This window comes from Balaenoptera physalus, assembly GCF_965194825.1.
Source record: "Balaenoptera physalus genome assembly, chromosome: 4".
Classification (NCBI taxonomy): Eukaryota; Metazoa; Chordata; class Mammalia; order Artiodactyla; family Balaenopteridae; genus Balaenoptera; species Balaenoptera physalus.
Window position 1 is genome coordinate 75,553,298 of NC_138891.1, and position 21,268 is coordinate 75,574,565.

Genomic DNA, 21,268 nt, shown 5'->3' on the forward strand with positions numbered 1-21,268 from the left:
GTGTTATTAAGTGAGTTTTTAATCACTGATTTCTCTTTTGTAAACGTGTAGGTCTGTAACCTTCTGAATTTCCTTCAATATCCCATGTCTCTGAAGTTGTACACTCCACATCTAGGCAAATTATTCTTTACAAGGCCAGGGTTATTTCACAGTTACTACTTATCACTATTGTATTTTCCCAGTTTCAGATTTAAAAAGAAGTCATTGCACTGGTTATTCAGGCATAGCTTACTATTTACAAAGAGTGATCACTTCATTATGCATACCAGTTTGTCCATGTTATATTTGTACAGTATTTTTGTCTCCGTAAGTAATGTGTTTTGTTTGTTGTGTTTTATTTTTATTTTTTTTTGTAGGAATTGGATGGCATAAGTGATTGAATGGTATTGAGGGTCTCTGAAGCCTATGAAAGGTAGAAACTCAACCATGATTTCTTTTTCAACTCTACAGCATTCCCTTCCTTGAAGTCTTCATTTTTACGTTAGTCTCAGGTAACTTAAATACTTATTTTTCATAATCATGAATAAGTAAAATTTTCAAATATGAAACCTTTTTTTGGCTGCTAGAATTTCATGTTAAGTTTATATAATAGTTTCTTTATGTTGTAGTATTTATATCTGGAAGAAACTTGGGATTTAATATTTTTCTTGAGAAAACAGTGTTAAGAGAAAATTGATGAGTAATGATATAGCTTTGGGTTTTAAGTTTAGCCCAGGAAAATATGTGTAGCTTATTATGTAATCTTAGGTGAAATTTAAGTGGGAAGGTGTTTCCTTCTTTAACCCTTTTCCTCAGCAGGGTTTATTGCATTTTTCACTCACCTGTCATAAACACATAACATACCCAAATTAAATTTTCCAGGATTTCCAGGGGAACTATTTTCATATGTGGGGAAATTAGACCTATTAATCAAATTTAATGGTGTTTGGCATATAATTTTTTAAATGTGAAAAAGCATATGTTACTGTACCTTTGTACATATTGTATGTTTGCCTATGCTAATATAAGGAAGCAGTCATGTAGGTAATTTTAATAATCATTTATATTAAGTATATTAGTTAAAATTTAGACTTGTCTGTTGTGACAGGTGCTTAAAAAGGTAGAAATACATTTATATTTATTTGAAAAGTCCATATAAACAATATCAGGATTGTTTGGATGCCCCAGAGTCATCATAACCTAGGCTTCTTTGTCTTGCTTTGCTATTCTTAACATGTGGCTTCTATCTTGTGGTCCAGGAGGGTTACCATCATGTCTGCCAATAGAAAGAGGGAAAAGGGAAGAACATTTTCTTTTCCTTTTAGGAGAGTTGTGTATATCATTTCTACTCATGTCTCATCGGCTTTAACTGTTACATGACCACAACCAACTGCATGGGAGGCTGGAAAATGAGTCTTACCTAGGTCATTGTGTGTCTCACTTAATATTTTATTATTGGGCAAGAAGGAGAGAACAGAATCTGGGGGGACAGCTAGTTGTCTGTCACATTAGGGTTTGTCAGATTTACTTTCCATTTATCTGGTTGGACTAACATTAAAATATAAGTTTTATTGTCTTAAGACATATTAACTCTTGGCCTGTGACAATGCTTTGGAAATTGTTCTTATTTGAGTTCTGAGACAATTTTAGTTTTGTGAATAGTCATCATGGTTCTTTGATTAAATACTGCTGTCTTGATGTCATAAGGTAGAATAAGGTCTTAAAAGTTAAAAGTGACTTTTGAGATAATTCCTCATTTTGTTTCACTGTCATTAGGTTGAAATGGTTTGTTTAACGGTTTACAGTCTTAAGGCAAGGATGAGGGGCTTGGGTGAGAGGATCTTTTTAGCTACACATAAAGCTAAATGATTGTAACTGGTTCTTTCTAACTCTAAAAAATCTATTATTCTAAATGTTTAGATCTCATCAGAACAACTTATTCCCAAAGATTATATACTTTATATTTTTGTAGATGAAAAATATTTCATTGTAATTACATTATATGGTTCTTGGCCTGTTGTAAATACTGCATTTTGAAACAAGTATCAAATATTGTATGTTTCTATTAGAGAATTTATTAAAGGGTTGGAAATTAGTTGTCAGTTTTCCATCATATTTTATGTCAGTATCAACATATATTAACCTAGGTACCTTTTTTTTTGAGACTTGAGATAACAGTTAGTTTTGGTAAATTTTGTATACTTGTGTCGAGTATTTATATTAGGCCTGTTGATTTAACTTTATTAGTAAATGGTTATAAGACATTTTCGGTGTTTTTGGCATTGAAGGCAACAAACGCATTTTTAGTTTTATTGTACTTCACAAATAGGGTTTGTACTGTAAAGTGAGAGCATTTATCCAATGTTTAAAAATTAAAATTTTGATTTAAATAGTTAACACTTTTCTGTTTTGGAATGAGTCTTGGTTATTATATAGTACATATTAAAAATAGCTTAGTGTATAGGGAAGTTTAAGAAGTATTTTTAATGTTTCTTTTATTATACAAAACTGTAGAAAATTTATAGCTTCCTAATAGAGTAAGTATTTTTAATATGAATATTTGAATTATTGGTATTGGCATAAAATGAGATGGATGAAACAACTAGATCTAGCAGAATGTAGGGTTCTGTTTTGCTTGGACCTTTTTTACCTTTTCCCTTTCCCTCTCCTTTTTTAAGATAAAATGTAGCTGTTTCTCAACAAACAGTTGCCATAAATTTGATGTCTTACCATTTCTAAATACCACTAATTTCTTGTTACATTGTTTTAGAAGACTGGTGATGAGTATTTGGAATGGAGAATATGCTTAGATTCTGCTTTATTTGAGCGGGGCATTGGGCATATAGAGATGCCTGTTAACTTTGGCTTAAATATTTATAAATTATTTTTCTGTGGTTAAAAGACGATCACAGGTTTTTATTTAGTTGCCATATTGTATAAAGTGATTTATCTTAGTCTGTAAATTCTCTTATTAAACATCTTTTATTGTTGCTAGCACTAATAAAAAAGGCCATTTTGTCTAGTTGCCATTATTGTAAATGATGCTCCTATTAGGATGTTTTGAATAGTAACAATTTAAAAGTCAAAGGGCATAGTTTACAAAATATGCTTTATAGATGCAAAATGGTAGTTATACAAAGGTGTATCTGAAGGGGTTTCTTAATGAAGAATATCCCTAGGTAAGAGCTAGATTTTGTTTCTAAATTAGAGATGAAGCAGTTTTTGCTTAGATCAAAACTATACTTTTGAAGGATGAGAGGGAATAGAAAACTTCTGAGGAATGACAAATGGCAAATTGTTAAATCCATTTTGATCATGGGTTTCTTTGTAGTACCAATTTGATCTTGAGGCTGATTGATATTTGTATTTCTAATGTTGATATTTGTAAGGTGTAATTTCTCACTGACTACATAGGTTAGAAATATTAATATCCAAATTAATGTAACTGGCATCCTCCAGACAGCAAGGAGTTTGTTGAAAATACTTTGAATCAGAAGTAATTTGTGAAATCTAGCGTTTTTTTTTTTTTTTTTTTTAAATCTGTTTCAGGTTCCTTTGAGTACTTCTCTTTTGCCTATGAGTAAAGTTTCTTTATAGGTTGAATGGGTTCTGGTACAAGGCAGGGTATTATTGATTTGGGAGAAGATTTTGAGTTGGAAATTACTATTTTTATAGAAAAGAATGATGTTTAGGTTCCTAAGCTTGCCAACTATAATGTTTTGACTCATTTAGTTGAAGTTTTACATTATTCAATAAATGTTGATGGAAAATAATATTATAGCCAAACTCAATAAATAAAACAGAAAAGCAGTCTCTTTAAGTGAGATATTTTCTTTCACACCTGAATGCAGATTTAATTAAAGGTGATAAAGTGGCAGATCAATATTCACGTACATTCTGAAGGGGAACGTAGGTGCTTTCAAGAATATTAGAGGATTATGGCACAAGCCTTCAAATCTGTTTTCACTTTAAAACTTACAGTCCTCTTTTCTTTGATACAGGTTTATCTTTAGCATAGCTCCTACATTTATCAGCCGTATTTAGGATTATTTTTTTGATTTCCAAGTGAAAATGGGAAAGTAAAGGAAAAAGAAAGATTTTCCTAAAGTAACTTGGTAAAGGTTTGAAGAAAGAATGGAAGGATTAAGGGGGTGTATGTGAACCCATGAAAAAAGAACGAGGAGAAATTTACTGAGCTGTGAATAATAGGTAGAAGTGGAAAATAGGAATTGTGGAAGGTGTCTATGCATGCTGAAGGAGAAAAGGGATTCTGTGTCACACAGGATTCTCCCATGGTAGCCATGAGATGGGAGTAGCCAACTAAGGATTGCTTTACCAAGCCAAGCAGTGGTGACAGGGTGGCTTCAGAGTGGGTGGGTGAGAAGAGAATGAGTTCAACGAGTTCTTAGTGTCCAGGGCCTTTTCAAGACGGAGGTGGTACGGTATGGTAAAAAGTGTGTTAAACCAGGTAAGTCTTGTTTTCAAATCCCAGTTTACATGCTAGCTTTGTGACTTCGGGTAAACTCCAGTTTCTTCGTCTGTTAAATGGGGATCTACTATTACTGTCTTGAGTGTTACTGTAAATATTAAGTGAAGTAACATATCAGTGTGCCCAGCATAGTGTCTTACATCTGGTAGATCCTCAACACGTTAGTTGTCTTTCTTCTCCAGGTTATGATAATCTCTGAATTTTATAATATAGACTCAACACTATTCATAAATTTGGAAAGACATTTTCCTCATTAATTGCATAGAATTCCCATAAAAAACTCAGTAAGCATTTTTAAGTTGAATTCCCATAATTTATAGAATTTTTAAGTTGAATTCCCATTTTAATTTATAGAATTCCCATAAAAAACACAGTAAGCATTGTATAGTTGATCAAAAATGAGTAGTAATGCCCAATTTGTTCATATATTATGCTTCTGTTAACTTTGTCCTCTGAAAACAAGCCCAGACAGTCCCCTCAGCTGAGAAAATACTTGTCTCAAATGCCCATGTATTTAACTCCTTATTAAAAGCCCTGACTCAAAGCTTATTTACTCTATTTCAGCTTATACAAATCTATAAAGCATAGTTTCTAATTGCTTGCACACAGTTGATTAGAAGCATTAAATTAGAAGGTCCAACAAGAAGAGTCAACTGTCTTTTCTGGAAGGCAGGAGAAAGTGATGGCTGATAATTTATATTCTCTTTAAGTACCGCATTGCCATTAGGCTTAAATGACTAGGGATTTCTTAATCGGCTGCAATTTGGATTACTTTTACACAGCTGAACCAAACATTTTTCAGTACAAAAGGATGGTGGGACTGTGTGTGGGAGAGGGAGAATTGAATGGAGCAGAAAGCTGAATTGTGGTCCCCTCAATATCCCTTTTACTATACCTTCTAGCTTCTCTGGCAGAGGGATGGAGATGAGGGAAGAACAAAACTTGGAAGGGGGAAAAGAACGCAGCGTTTGAAGTAATCTGCTAAAGGGGGATTTCAGAGAAATTGGCCTGAAGTGGGCCCCTTCCTTCCCTCCCTCTCTTAACTAAATTCTAGTTTTTAGCAATCTCTGTTCTGGGTAACTCCAGAAGGAGTGCCGTCTTACCTTTAGCTCAGTTAGTTCTAGAACATCACTGTCCGTCCTGTCTTGGATCATAACAGCTCTGCGATTTTATATTCTTTGTCAGCTGCCCAAGCTTCCTCAGTTGCAGAATAATGGGTCATTACAAGGAGCTCAGGGTGGCTTATTGCTTATTACTCCACCTAGTCCTTCTTTTCCCCCATTTGACAGAGGCTCCTGGGAATGCAGATTAGTTGTTTATTTCTTTTTTTCTTCCAGAGCAGCCTTTCATGTAAGTGACATGACTTAAGCATTCTTTCTTTTTTTCTCTCTCCTGTGTAATATTCCTAACTCCTGAATTTCCATTAATTGTATAGACATTTGGGTCAAAAAACAGTTGGCTTTTTGAAGGTTTAACAGGAAGAGACATTTAAATAGTCACATGTTAGTGCAGATTGATAACATCAGTTTCCTTTCTTTACACTCAGCTGATCCTCCCTGAAAATATTGAAATTAGCGAAGGGAAGTAGCCTGTGTTAACTTTTGAGCATGGGACCTTTTGCTGTATTTGGGTTTTTGAATGTGCAGAGAAGCACATAAGAGCTTTGACATAGATCATGTAGGAGTTACAGGGGGGAAAGTTAAAGATAGTAAGTGCATATAAGAGAGCTTCAAGGACAATAAAAAACATACTTTTCTTTATCATTTTTCTTAGGGTAGCTTTGTCCTTTTCCCATTTACCATGGGCTTAGTGAAATTAACTTTTTTTGTTTGAGAGCCTTGTTTATTTCCTGTCCAGCTTACTCTGCCCAGAAGCTGGTTGAGGTGTGTGATACAAGTGGGGCTCACTTATTTGTCTATGTATCTTCTTCTTGATTTTTTTTTTTCCACTTAATATATCTTGGAAAACTTTTTACCCAGCACATATAACTACCTCATTCACTTTAGTGGCTGTGTGTATTCCAGTGTATGGTTGAATCATAATTAATTTAACAAGTCTTCTATTAGTGGATGCTTAGGTTGTTTCCAATCTTTTTCCATTAAAAGGTCGCAGCAGACATCCTTGTACATACATCTTTGGTTAATTTTTATGACTAAGCACATACATAGGATTGTATATACTCCTGGCAGTGAGGTTGCTGGCTCAGTGGTACATACAGTTTTCATTCTGGCAGATTTTCCAAAACTAACTTTAAAACCTTGTCAAAGCAGTGTTCATTGATATTGAAATCTGTGTTGAAATCTTAGTAGCTTCTGGTATTTAAGGGAAATTGTCTCAAGAACAGTTTTTAGGCTAGCCAGTAATTTGAAATATATGGCTTCATTTGGGGTCATAGGAATAAGAAACCATATGTAACAAAGGAAGAGCGATTCCTTTTTCCGTATATATGGCCTGTTTTCGAGAAAATTTTCGAGGAGGTCAAGTTTGCCTTCGTTAACAGTATTTCCACTTCCCGTTTTATTTACTACCTGTATATTGAGGTGTGGTATCTTCCTGTTCCAAATCCCTCATTCTGGCACTTTTTTGCAAACCTGCCTTTTTTCCCCCAGATATTCTCTCTCTCCAAAGTCCTTTGACTTCCTCAATACTTACTGTTTCAGCCTGATGTTAGGGATAAGGTTAGTTTTAAAAAATTATGTTTTTATGTTTATTTTAATAGGCATATTACATATTAACAGAGTATTATAGGTATAGTTTTAAATAGTATACATGTATTAGGATATGATAAGTTTAAAAAAATTGATGAGGTGCATGACAAAAAACATTGGAGATGAGGACCACTACTTTAGGGAAATATAGACCTTGCATTGGGTTAGTAAGTCAGTTTCAACTTTAGCTAATTTTTAAAAAAAAGTTCTGTCCTGGGTCAGTTTGTCTAATATCTTTTATTAATGTCTTCTTTTAGTAACTACTTCTTTTACTTCTCCCGTATTCTTTAAAAGCTCCCAAGGGTGTGGTTTGTTTTTTTTTATAATAATGTATGTGGCAATTGCAGATGTCACAGCAATAAAGGGTGGCTTTGTGTATATATACGTCCCTCTTAAGTTGGGGGCTTTCCAAATCCTTTAGGAAAACAATAAACAGATTAGAAGAATATAATTGATTTGGTAAGGATTTCCAAAGAAATAAGCAAATTTTAACCCTAAGAGACTTAAATTTCACTTAGTTGTGGGATAGTTTATTCTCTAGAAATGTGATAAATAGAATATTTGAAGAGGACAGTTATTTGGTGATATGTTTTAAATGTTTGTCCTTTAGACTACTTAAAGATTTTGGAAAGAGAAATTAGATTCTTGTTCCTTTGTCCAGTATGTATTCTGGACTTACCATACTACCTGGTACCAGGGAAGACAAGGTTAGCAAGTATGAATTATATTTTTATTTACTTTGCTGTTTATACGAGCTGTTTTTTGAGCTGTGCATTTAAGTAAAGTTTTCTCCCTAGATGATAACCTTAGTAAATGAAAGAGTATTTAAATTTCAGTAGTGTATTTGAATTTAACTGATCATTTATTGTACCTCTGAAAGCTATGATCAAAGTAGTAACCATTACTACCTGACTGATTTGGGAAAGAGGTGACTAAACTGAAACATAGTTAATGCATTTACTAATTGTGGGCCCGTCATGTTGGGCGAGTGTGTGTGTTTATTTTGCACAATCTGATAAAAAACAAACAGTACCAATGTTCTGACATCCTTTGAGATGAAGTTTCTTTGGATTTCATGATTATTGTTATGCTAGTGCCTCAAGTAACACAGTGGAGTGCGAATTTACAGCACCGAAAGTTAGAAGATTTAACGTTGCCTGTTTTTTCTATAATAATGGAAAAAATAAGATAATGTAATAAGATAATGTAATTATTTAATAGTGTCTAGTTCTTATCATGACCTCTTAAATTTATTTAATCATGTGCAACTATTTAAGAATATATTAGTAATGAAAATACTACTTTTTCCATTTTAACAAATTTAAAAACATTTGAAAGAAATAAAATTTTATTATAGGAAGTTTTCAAATTAGAGATAAATGTAAATATGAAAAAAACCTGGTAATTTCACCACGCAGTGTTAATATTAATATTGTTAGCATTTTCAGTAAATCTGTGTACAAACACATATTTATACACACATTTCTCTTAATATATCAGGCTTTTCCCCCATATTTTCAAATATTTTTCAAGAATATTTTTTGACCATATGGATATTTTTTGAATTCCAACAGACTTTAACTTTTTACTGAAGTATAAATTCAGTAAATTTGAATTTATTTATTCTGGCAGAAATGTATGCATATCACGGATATATACATCTTAAAATTTTACAACGTGAGCACACCTGTGCAATCAGCATTCAACTCAGGAAAAACATTGTCAGTTTCCAGACACCCCCCCCTTTTCCTACCTCCTATCAAAGGCCTCTTCACCCAAGGATAGCCATTTTTCTGATTCTGTTTTTAAGAAAAACATTGAGATATAATTTATATACAATAAAATTCACCCATCCTAAGTGTACAGTTCAATGATTTTTAGTAAATTTACTGAAGTCTAGTTTTAAAACATATGTATGAATATAATTTAACCAGTTTCCTTTTGTTGAATACGCAGTGTAATTCCAGTTTTTCACTATTGAAGTACTGCTGTAGTGATTTTCCATGCATATCTTTATATGTATTTCTCATTTCATCAGGATAGGTTCCTAAAAGTAAAATCACCAGTTCAAAGAATATGTGCATTTTTATGGTACCAAATTACCTTTGAAAATAGTTGAACTAATATACTCCCACTGTCAGTAGATGAGTGTCTTTTTTTTTTTTTTCCCCTGCCACCTCAACCTCAGATGTATTTTTTAAGAGTTATTATCAGTTTGGTGGATAAAATATGGTTTTAATGTTCATTTCTTTAATTACTACTGTAAGTGAATATTATTTTATATATTTAGTGACTATTTCTAATTTTTCTTTATGATTTGCCTGATACTGTTCTCTCAGTTTATTTCTTAACGTTATTTCTTTTTATTTTTAAGACATTTTAGTATATTAAAGGATGTGGATCCTTCTGGTGTTACAAATACTTTCCCCCAATTTGCTTTATGTTATGCTCATTTTTCATAATGAAATAGATTAGGATTTTGTGTCTTAATGTCAGAAATAAAAATTTGTGTTTTACTCTACCAGCCTTTGGAAATTTATCATGGTAATTTTTAAATTGGAGGCAATATTGAATTATATGAATAAAACATTTTTATTATAGTGTGAACCTTTCATAATTTGAAATTTAAAAAATTCAAGTAGACATATAAAACTAATTTATTATGCTTTGTTGCCAAACTTGGTCTTTCTAGGCAGTTATACTTAAGCATGAACATTGACGACAAACTGGAAGGATTATTTCTTAAATGTGGCGGCATAGACGAAATGCAGTCTTCCAGGGCAATGGTTGTAATGGGTGGAGTGTCTGGCCAGTCTACTGTGTCTGGAGAGCTGCAGGAGTCAGTTCTTCAAGATCGGAGTATGCCTCACCAGGAGATCCTTGCTGCAGATGAAGTGTTACAAGAAAGTGAAATGAGACAACAGGATATGATATCACATGATGAACTCATGGTCCATGAGGAGACAGTGAAAAATGATGAAGAGCAGATGGAGACACATGAAAGACTTCCTCAAGGACTACAGTATGCACTTAATGTCCCTGTAAGTAATTCCTTTATAAGATATTAAACTTACAGTTAGAAACATAATTAATTTTGTGTTAAGTGATACAAGTCATTGAAAAAATTTCAGAAAGTGTTTAAAGGCTGAATATAAATAGTTCAAATGGGCATTATTAAATAGATATACTAAATATTGGTAAAAATCATAGTTGAAAAGGCAAAATTAAGTGTTGGTATTACATTTCAGAAACTTATCTTTTCTGGATAACATTTATTTATTTATTTATCAGGATTACTGTGTATTGAATTTGTGTGTGTGTATTAAATTTTAAGTGCTTAATTTAAAAAGATACTTTGTTTCAACTTCTGGATTTCTCCTTAAAGAGTAGAAAGATTGAATCTGGAGCACAGCTGGAAAAAGATTGTACACTAGAGAGTTTTTCCTTCAAATTCTGTAACTCTTGGCAGTTCCTGCCATCTTTATTTTTTTCATTATCTTTAAAAAGGATATCAGCTCTTTAGTCTGTTTACTCTGGATGTCATAGGTCATCACCTAAGGTACTCTTTTGTAGGCACCCATAACTTCTTTGTTTTTCAATTCAAATGAACATTTATTGGGCCCACATTAAATGGGACATGGTGAAGAGATTACGAGATGCCCCTTTTCTGTCTGTGTACAATTTCTGCCACTCTTTCCTCAAGTGGGTACATCCTATGTCTCACAGTCTTTGCAATTATTCAAGCTCCTATAATGGAATGGTAGGCTTGTTCAGAGGCTCAGAATCTTTTTAGAAAGTTGTGGTTAGCAGAGTGATGGTCACAGCTAATGGAGAATTGCTTCATTTTCTAACAAAAAACAAAAACAGTGAGCTGGACTCATTGCGTCCCATGAAAATGCTGGGCTCATCTGGTGCTTCAGTCACGGGCTCTTTGGAATAACCAGCAGTGACATCTTCATAGTCTTTACTCCATGAGTTTTCTGTGTGAAGTGACTCATAATCAACTCTGGCCTTAGTGACTTCTTCCTCACAGCTGAGGGTGTTTAATTCCACATTAGTAGGTAATGCGAAAAGCCTGTGTGTTCTCCAAATACAAGTCAATGGTTGTTTCTGTATCTTGGTCACTGGTCAAGTGTAGTAGGACAGTGGTTGACTGACTGTAGGTCAGTGATGAATTCTGGGAGTAGTGTGGGGTAAGTCACAGCCAGGGCAAACCAGGCAGAGAGGAGCAGGGCCTTCCTGAGCATGGTGCTGATGCAGGCAGGGAGTGTGGGAGGCTCACGAAGGTAAGGAGGCTGAGTGTTTTTTTTTGCCTTCTTGTATCTTTATTTTTACCTGATGACCAGCAAAACTACAACTGTAATGTAATCCTCTTCTATTGTTTATGTGATATTAAACCTGGATCCTTTCAGTACTTCTGATATACTGTGCTTTTTCTTTTGCTTTAGGACCTTTGTATATCCTACTTGTAATATTCCCCTCAGTCCTAGCCCCTCCCTGTTTTTTAACCTAGTTAAAACTTCATCATCATCAGCTTGTCACTTCTGTCTGGTCTAGGTGTAGTTCCTGCAACAGGGACTTGTTCACTGTCTGTCTCTCTGATAGATTGTAGGCTCTATCTATGTATGAGAGCATGAATTTTGTCTTATTTTCTATTATGTCCCAGGTGTTGGCACATGGTGTGAATGAATGGATAACTACTTACAGCTGTGTTCTAATACATGTGCTCACCAACTTTTACCTAGTCCATTGCAATAGCCTTTTCCTTTTTCAGCCTGTTGATGGTGATGGATTACATTAATTAATTTTTTTTTTTGAGAATTTCTTTAATTTATTTATTTTTGGCTGCATTGGGTCTCCGTTTGTGTGTAAGGGCTTTCTCTAGTTGCAGCAAGCGGGAGCCACTCTTCATCGTGGTGCGCGGGCCTATGTTGGGAGCATGGGCTCCAGACGCGCAGGCTCCAGTAGTTGTGGCTCACAGGCCTAGTTGCTCTGCGGCATGTGGGATCCTCCCAGACCAGGGCTCGAACCCGTGTCCCCTGCATAGGCAGGCAGATTCTCAACCACTGTGCCACCAAGGAAGCCCCTAATTAATTTTTAAAGGTTGAATCAGCCTTGCATACCTGGAAGAAATTCCACTTTGTTGTGGCGTATAATTCTTTTTACACATTGTTTGATTCAGATTACTAATAGCTGTTGAGGATTTTTGCATCTATCTATGTTCATGAGATAGATTGGTCTAGTTTTCTTTTCGTGCAATATCTTTGTCTGGTTTGGATATTAGAGTAATCCTGGCCTCATAGAATGAGTTAGGAGTATTCCCTCTGCTTTGGTCTTCTGGGAGAGATTGTAGAGAACTGGTATAATTTCTTCCTTGAATGTTTGGTGGAATTCACCAGTGAATCCGTAGGGCCTGGTACTTTCTTTTTTGGAAGGTTATTAATTACTGATTCAATTTCTTTAATAGCTATAGACCTATTCAGATTGTCTGTTTCTTCTTGTGTGAGTTTTGACAGATTGTGTCTTCCGAGGAATTGGTTCAATTCATCTAGGTTATCAAATTTGCGGGCATAGAGTTGTTCATAGTATTCCTTTATTATCCTTTTAATGTCTATGGGGTCTGTAGTGATGTCCCCACTTTCATTTCTGATATCAGTAATTTATACCTTTTTTTCTTAGCCTGGCTATAGGCTTGCTGCCTTTTTTTTAAAAAAAGTATCTTAACAGTTTTTAAGCATATGGTATTACATACAATATCAGCATACAGTTAACTATACTCACATTGTTTCATCTTGCAGAGCTGAATCTCTATACCCACTGAACACCAATTCCCCATTTTTACCTCTCCCCAGTAAAGACTTACTAATTTTATAGAGAACTAGCTTTTGATTTTTTCTGTTGATTTCCAGTTTTCAGTTTCATTGATTTCTGCTCTGATTTTTATGATTTCTTCTGTTATTTTGGACTTAATTTGCCATCTGCCCCTCCAGTTTTCAGTGGTGGAAGTTTAGGTGATTGATTTAGATCTTTTCTGATATATAGAAATGGCATTCTAATATAGCATTCAGTGATATAAATTTCTCTCTAAGCACTGCTTTCAGTGTCCCTCACATTTTGATAAGTTGTATTTTTATTTTCATTTAGTTCATTTTATCTTTTAATTTCTTCTGAGACTTCTTCTTTGATTCATGTGTTATTTGGAAGTATGTTGTTTAATATCCAAGCATTTGGGGATTTTCCAACTATTTTTCTGTTACTGATATCTAGTTTAGTTCTGTTGTGGTCTGAGAGTGTTTATTATATGATTTTCTGTTCTTTTACATTTGGGAAGTTGTGTTTTATGGCCCTGAATGTCATCTGTCTTGGTGAATGCTCCATGTGAGATTGAGAAGAATTAGTGTTTTGCTGTTGTTGGGTAAAGTTGTATATTGATTGCAATAGCTTTTTTTTTTTAATAAATTGATTTATTTATTATTTATTTTTGGCTGCATTGGGTCTTCATTGCTGCACATGGGCTTTCTCTAGTTGCGGTGAGCAGGGGCTACTCTTCATTGTGGTGTGCGAGCTTCTCATTGCGGTGGCTTCTCTTGTTGCGGAGCACAGGCTCTAGGCACTCGGGCTCAGTAGTTGTGGCTCGCGGGCTCTAGGGTGCAGGCTCAGTAGTTGTGGCGCACGGGCTTAGTTGCTCCGTGGCATGTGGGATCTTTCCAGTCCAGGGCTCAAACCCGTGTCCCCTGCATTCGCAGGCGGATTCTTAACCACTGCACCACCAGAGAAGTCCCGCAATAGCTTTCTTATTGGACTGATTGTAGCCTGAGCCTTATCCAGTCTGTATTTCAGATGGTTCCTATAGTGATCTTTCTAAAACGATATTTATACTTATCACTCCCCTATCAAAACTTTTTCAGAGGTTTCTTATTGCTAAACAGCTGAAATGTATTCTTTTGCTTGGGCTGAAAGGGTGATCAGGTCCCTTCTTATCTTATCCAGCTCCTGTGTACAGTGCTTCAAGCCCCTCTCCCCGCTTCATACTTTTAAGTACATTGAAATTACATTAGTTGCCCAGGTCCAATATGATTTTTTCTATTACTTCTGTACATGTTGTATATACCTGTAATATTCTTTGTTTGGCAGTCTACCGTTTTTCACTTCTCAAAGCTTTCTTTTGTGTAATTTTCATTATAGTAACTAACTTATTTTTCATTTCTTGGCTTGCAGGACCATGAGGTCTCTTTCCTGGAACCTGTATTTTAACTTTGTGTTCTCAATAACTGGGCTATGGTAGGCAGTCAGATACTTTTTGAGTGAAAGAAATTTTTTTTAATTGAGAAAAAGTTTAAATTGAAATGCTGTGAGATCCTGAGTTTATAGTTTAGAGTTTTTACAACTGCATAAACTTGTATAACCCACAAGGCATCAAGGTACAGAATATTTTCATCATCCTAGAAAGTTTGTGTTTCTTCCTGGTCAGTCCACTCCACAACAGTTGTTGTGGGTTTTTTCTCCCCCATCATAGATTAGTGTTGTCCTTTGAGAACTTTATGTGAATGGAATCATATGTAACTCTTGTGTCCAGCTTCTTTTTTTTTTTTCCCCTATAGAATATCAATTTTATTTGAAAAAATTCTACTATAGAACTAAATAGGGACTTCCCTGGTGGCACAGTGGTTAAGAATCCGCCTGCCAGTGCAGGGGACACAGGTTTGAGCCCTGGTCCCACATGCTGCGGAGCAACTAAGCCCGTGTGCCACAACTACTGAGCCTGCGCTCTAGAGCCCGCGAGCCACAACTACTGAGCCCTCGTGCCACAACTGCTGAAGCTCGTACTCCTAGAACCCATGCTTCGCAACAAGAGAAGCCACTGCAATGAAAAGCCCTTGCACCACAACGAAGAGTAGCCCCCAGTTGCCGCAACTAGAGAAAGCCTGCGTGCAGCAACGAAGAAAATAAATAAATAAAATTAAAAAAAAAGAACTAAATAGCTGTAACTAAATAGCAGTATTTTTCACATAGTTTTTACTTACTAATTGAAAAGCAACTGAAACAATGTAAGATAATAATTGCTTTTCCTGTGGATAAGTATATTAAAAAGTAACATTCATCTTTACAAAGTGTACATTCCTATTGTGTTATAGTATAATCTCACAAGTTAGGGATTGATTAAGGGTTTCATTTCGCAGGTGTTGGTACTGAGCACCTCAAAGCAGTAGTCTATTGTAATGTATTTTAAATTAATTTTCAGTTGCATTAGAAAGAGAATGATGGCTTGGTTATTTAGTTGTCACACTAATGAAGTAGGTATTTTAAAATTTCTTCTCCAGCTTCTTTTGCTCAGCATAGTGTTTTTGCAGTTTTTCATGTTGGTTGGGTGTATAAGTAGTTCATCCCTTTTCATTGTTGATTAACATTCTGTTGTTATATTATCCTAAAATTTTGTTTATTTATTTCCTTCTTTATGGTTATTATCTCTAGTTTTCAACCTTTATGGATAAAGCTGCTATGAACATTGTTGTGCAAGTCTTTTTTCTTTTCTTTTGGGTACATTTTTATAGAAGTTAAACTATTTCTCTTCTGTTTTCATTTTGTTTGATCTAGTGTCTGTCTTTCCATTAGTATTACTCTTTTATTTTAAATTAATTTTTATTGGAGTATAGTTGCTTTACAATGTTGTGTCAGCTTCTACTGCACAGCAAAATGAATCAGCCATACACATACAGAGATCCCCTCCCTTTTGGATTTCCCTCCTGCATCAGTATTACTCTTGATCGCTGTATTTTTTTTAATATAAATTTATTTATTTATTTATTTGTTTGTTTATGGCTGCGTTGGGTCTTCGTTGCTGTGTGTTCAAAAAATTTTCAGTGTGTAATTGTTTATGACTGGTATATAGAAATGCAGTTGATTCTTTTTATATTGACCATGTATTCTGTGATCTTGTTATATGCACCTATTAGTTCTAGTAAGATTCCTTAGGTTTATTCACAGTCCCTATTATCCATAAATTTTACATCTTCCTTTCCAAGCTAACTTCTTTTTTCTTCCTTATTGTATTGACTAGGCCTCCAGTACTGTGTTGAATAGAAGTGGTAAAAGTAGACATCTTTGCTTTTTTCCTGATCTTTACGGGACTGCATTCAGCTTTTCACCATTAAGAATTGTTTTAGCTAGATTTTTCTTAGGTGATCTTTATTTATTAGGTGGAAGAAGTTTTCTTTCTAGTTTGTTGAGATTTTTTTAAACTATGAATAGATGTATAACTTCATCGATATTTTTTCTGCATCTGTTAGATGATTATATGATTCCCCCCCTTTTTTTAAAATATATTTATTTATTTTTGGCTGCGTTGGGTCTTCGTTGCTGCACGCGGGCTTTCTCTAGTTGCGCCAAGCGGGGGCTACTCTTCGTTGCAGTGTGTGGGCTTCTCCTTGTGGTGGCTTCTCTTGTTGCGGAGCATGGGCTCTAGAGCGCAGGCTCAGTAGTTGTGGCGCATGGGCTTAGTTCCTCCGCGGCATGTGGGATCTTCCCGGACCAGGGCTTGAACCCTTGTCACCTGCACTGGCAGGCGGATTCCCAACCACTGTGCCACCAGGGAAGTCCCTCCTCCCTTTTCTTAATATAGTGAATTTATTGATTGATTTTCAAATGTTAAATCAACCCTGCATTCCTGGGATAAACCACACTTGGTCATGATGTGCCATCTTTTTTATAAGTTGCTGGATTCAGTTTACTAATTTTTTTAAAAGAATTTTTATGTGTATGTTTATGAGGGATACTAGTTTTCTTGCAGTCTTTGTTTTAGGTATACTGGCCACATTTAAAATGGGGTAGGAAATAGTTCCTTCTCTATTTTCTGAAAGAGTTTGTGTAAGATTGGTATTATTTCTATCATACATATTTAGTAGACTTCACCAATAAAGCTAATCTTTGGCTGAGTTTTCTTTATGGGAAAGTTTTTACTTTCAAATATAATTTTTAAAACATGTAAGGCTACTCAGATTTTAAATTTTATTCTTGATTTAGTTTTGATAAATTATATTTTTCAAAGGATTTGTTCATTCTTTTATTTTTTAATTGAACAAAAATATGCATAATATTTTCTTAATTCTTTTATTGTCTAAAGGATTTGTAATAATTTCTTTTTTCACATTCCTGATAGTGCTAATTGTCTTTTTCTTGATTAATCTGGGTAGAGTTTTACTGGTCTCTTCAAAGATTAAGGTTTGGTTTTATTGAGCTCACTATCGTTCATTTGAACTTTCTTTCATCTTTACTCTCATTTATTTCTTTCCTTCTGCTTACTTTTTAATTTGCTCTTCTTTTTATTTTTAATTTGCTCTTCTTTTCGTAACTTCTTAAAGTAGAAGTTTAGATGACTGTTTTAGACCTTTCTTTGTATACATGTAGGTGTGTGTAACTACCATGACTCTCAGGATACAGAACATCATACCAAAGATCTTCCTGGTGCTACCCCTCTGTAGTCACACCTCTTCTTGTTACCCCCACCATTCCTAACCCCTGGCTATCCTACCCTAATCTGTTTTCCATCTCTAAAACTTTGTCATATTGAGAGTATTATATCAGTGGAATCATATAGTATGTGACCTTTTGAGATTGACTTTTTTCACTTAATGCCCTTGAGAGCCATCTGAGTTGTTGTATATATCAATTCTTTGTTCTTTTTTATTATATAGTAGTATTCCATGGTATGGTTGTACCACAGTTTAAACATTCACTTACCGAGAGACATTTTAATTGTTTCCATGTTTTGGCTATTACAAATAAAGCTGCTGTGAACGTTCATGTGTAGGTTTTTGTGTGAACATAGGTGTACATATCTCCAGGATGAATACCCTATCATACCCCTGCCACTGGATATAATCACTCCTAACATTTTGGTGTATGTTCTTCAGTGCTTCTTTGATATGCCTAACATGCATAGGGTCATGTTGCTTTTTAGCTATTCTTTTCATTTACCAGCATGGTTTGAACTTTTCTCAACTCCTTACTCTTCTAATACTTCTTAAATACCTGCTTGATATTCCAAATTTTGGATTATCCATAATTGAGTCCTGTTACTCCTAATAGATGCTGATAAATTTGAGTCCCTTGTGTGAATGAATCAATGAAAAGTTGTCTCATACTGTATACCAAATGGCAGAATTTAGGATTTGTGTAACATTGCTTTATAGTAGTACATAACAGACACGAGACATTATATCCCTTACTTATTACTTATGCATTCCTGCTGATAAGGCATAGTGGTGAAGGGCAGGTCTTGGGATCATGAATATACATTTTTGAGTTAAATAGAGGGCATTGATGTAGAAGAGTATGATCCAGGTCTCCCAGAAGGTGAAAACTTAAGCTACATGGCCTTTCATCCTTTCTAGATTGTGTACTAAAAGTCTTTTAAAAATAGATATTGAACATATAAGTGTTTTTTTTTCCTTTTATTTGCTCATTCACTTGGAAGTCACAAAGAACTTTATTTCATATTAACTTTTTTTTGTTAATGCAAAACAAAAAGTTGAGTTTTGTGTTTTCTTAAACTGTTAATAACAGTTTAGGTTCTGTAGCCTATGTAAACACCCTATTGTTTTGTGACAGTTGAAGTAAAAGTTTTTCATTTGTGGAAACTGCTGGTTTTCAGGATTTATCTTGACCTTACTACTCTAAATCAATCACCCAGCTTCAACTCTGTGGCTCTACATTTTCAACAGCAGTCTGCAGTCTGCAGGCCAACCTTGTTTTTAAAATAATTTATTTTATTTATTTATTTTTGGCTGCGTCAGGTCTTTGTTGCTGTGCGCGGGCTTTCTCTAGTTTTGGCGAGTGGGGGCTACTCTGTTGCGGTGCGCGGGCTTCTCACTGCGGTGGCTTCTCTTGTTGTGGAGCACGGGCTCTAGGCGGAGGGGCTTCAGTAGTTGCGGCATTCGGGCGCAGTTGTTGTGGCTCGTGGGCTCTACAGTGCAGGCTCAGTAGTTGTGGCGCATGGGCTTAGTTGCTCCGCGGCATGTGGGATCTTCCTGGACCAGGGCTCAAACCCGTGTCCCCTGCATTGGCAGGTGGATTCTTAACCACGGCGCCACCAGGAAGTCCTGCAGAACTTTTGAATGTCCGTAGTTTGCTCATTAGAACTTTGTTTTCAAAGATGTTAGAAATTTGAATTAAAATGAGCTAAAACTAATATTTCAGTTCCTCAATTGCATTAGCCACATTTCAAGTGCTCAGTAGCCACATGTGGTTAATGGCGTCTGTATTAGCGTAGATAAAGAATATTTCCATCATTGCTGGAAGCTTTATTGGATAGCACTGTGTTAGAAAGCTTCTCAACTCAAAAACTAAATTTATTTCAGAAATTTGAAAAAAAGTATTTGGCTTATCCTTTTAATTCTTATACCCATAGAAGAGGGATTGGGAACTTTATGGTCTGTATTTTTGCAGTTTGATGTCAAGTATGTTGAAGAGTAAAGGACATGTTTGTATTGACAAAATGGAGCAAACTGTCATTCGTAACGATATATGCCACATTTGTTTTCTAGAAGGCTATTGGGTTGTACTTGAACGAAAGGATTTTATAAATTAGGAGCTATAAAAAATCATGTTCTAGTCATTTGATGATATAATAAAGTGTAAAGTATTTCAGGTATTTACAACTCCTGAAGAAATATACTTCAGTGCTCGTGTAGCTTTTTTATTTTAGTCATGAATTTCTGTGCTGTAAAACAGCATGAATAAAATTGTAGACCTCCTTTTTTGCATTTAGTATTTATGATTATTTTGTTTAATGGTCTAGGAAACTCAAGACTTATTTAGCCCTTGCTTTAAGACCTCTCTTTCGTTTTTAGTTTTAAAATTGCCTTAAATCCTGTCATTAGTTTAAGGAGAATTGTATAGATATTTCCCCAAATACCTGTTGCTCCAGTCAGTAAAACTCCAATATGCTGTTGCTAGGAATTTGAGTATATGTCCTGTAATGAGTGACTTCTCCTCTCCTATTTAACAACAACAAAAATAATCATTTTATCCATGTCAGTGATTTTAAGATACTTAACTATTTTTGCCACATATTTTATACTGTTTTAGTTGCAGAATTGTATAACATTTATTGGTAACAAATGATCTTTCACAATCATCCTAGAGGGTGACAAGTCTGTGTGGCTCTATTTATTTGCTTAAATAGTCATTGGTAGGATATGTTTCTTCCTCTCTTTTTGGCTAACTCCCAACTTGTTATCCCTATGACATTGTATACTTTTTCAACAAAGTTATTTATTAGTTGTAGCCAGTTCTTATTACCATTGTATTTCTTTTTTTTTTTTTTTTTCCACACACACACACACACACACTGTATTTTATTTTTACAAGAGATAAATAGACTGACACCAAGCATTGTACATGGATGACCACAACAAAAGCAACAATGATTGCAATTACCAAACATGAAACACACTCATACTATGTCATAATATTGCCATTCAGTCCAGTAATCCTCCACTGTAACAGCTCCTTTACTTTGCAGTGAAAATTGATTTGTATATTCCCTGCCTCTGAGTCCTTGTGGGATTTTTTTTTTTTTTAAATTCAGACAGAAAGTCACAAAAATTATACTCATCCTCATCAGTTCACTCAGTCCCATGTAATTAATTGTTGTTTTTTTTTTTTTTCATCTTGATCTTTTGTTAGCACTTTTATGAGTTCATCAGTTTTTCATCAGAGTTCTGAAAATGCTTATTCATTCAGTTCAGCAGTACAGTCAGTTACCAGAAACCTGTACTTGTCAGAGTCTTTTCCATGAATTTCTTGAAGATGAAACCCTTTTATAGGAACATATTTGCAAAATCATCAGAGTACACCCAGAACTGTCTGTAAATGACAAAAGACTTAAAAATGACCATGGTAAAAGATTTGATGAAAGTTCATAATAATGCAGTTGACAAGAAAATTAGTTATTTCTGAGATATACATTTTAAAGTAATAACTAGGATTATGACTTATAACATTATACCAGAACATATAAGATTTTTAGAAATTTCATGTAATGTCTGAAACATTTATATTAACATATTTCCATACATATTTCCATACAAAT

At 34.7% G+C, this 21,268-nt stretch overlaps 1 protein-coding gene across 2 annotated transcripts in view; it reads left to right on the forward strand.

The window, feature by feature from the left end:
* ZNF148 (zinc finger protein 148) overlaps positions 1 to 21,268 on the forward strand; it is a 136,379-nt gene that overhangs the window by 39,924 nt on the left and 75,187 nt on the right. For both annotated transcript variants that reach the window (XM_082458588.1, XM_082458589.1), the window contains 2 exons: positions 357 to 491; positions 9,869 to 10,217. In XM_082458588.1, the coding sequence (XP_082314714.1) occupies positions 9,885 to 10,217 (333 nt within the window). In that variant the 5' untranslated portion in view covers positions 357 to 491; positions 9,869 to 9,884. The remainder of the gene's footprint in view (positions 1 to 356; positions 492 to 9,868; positions 10,218 to 21,268) is intronic.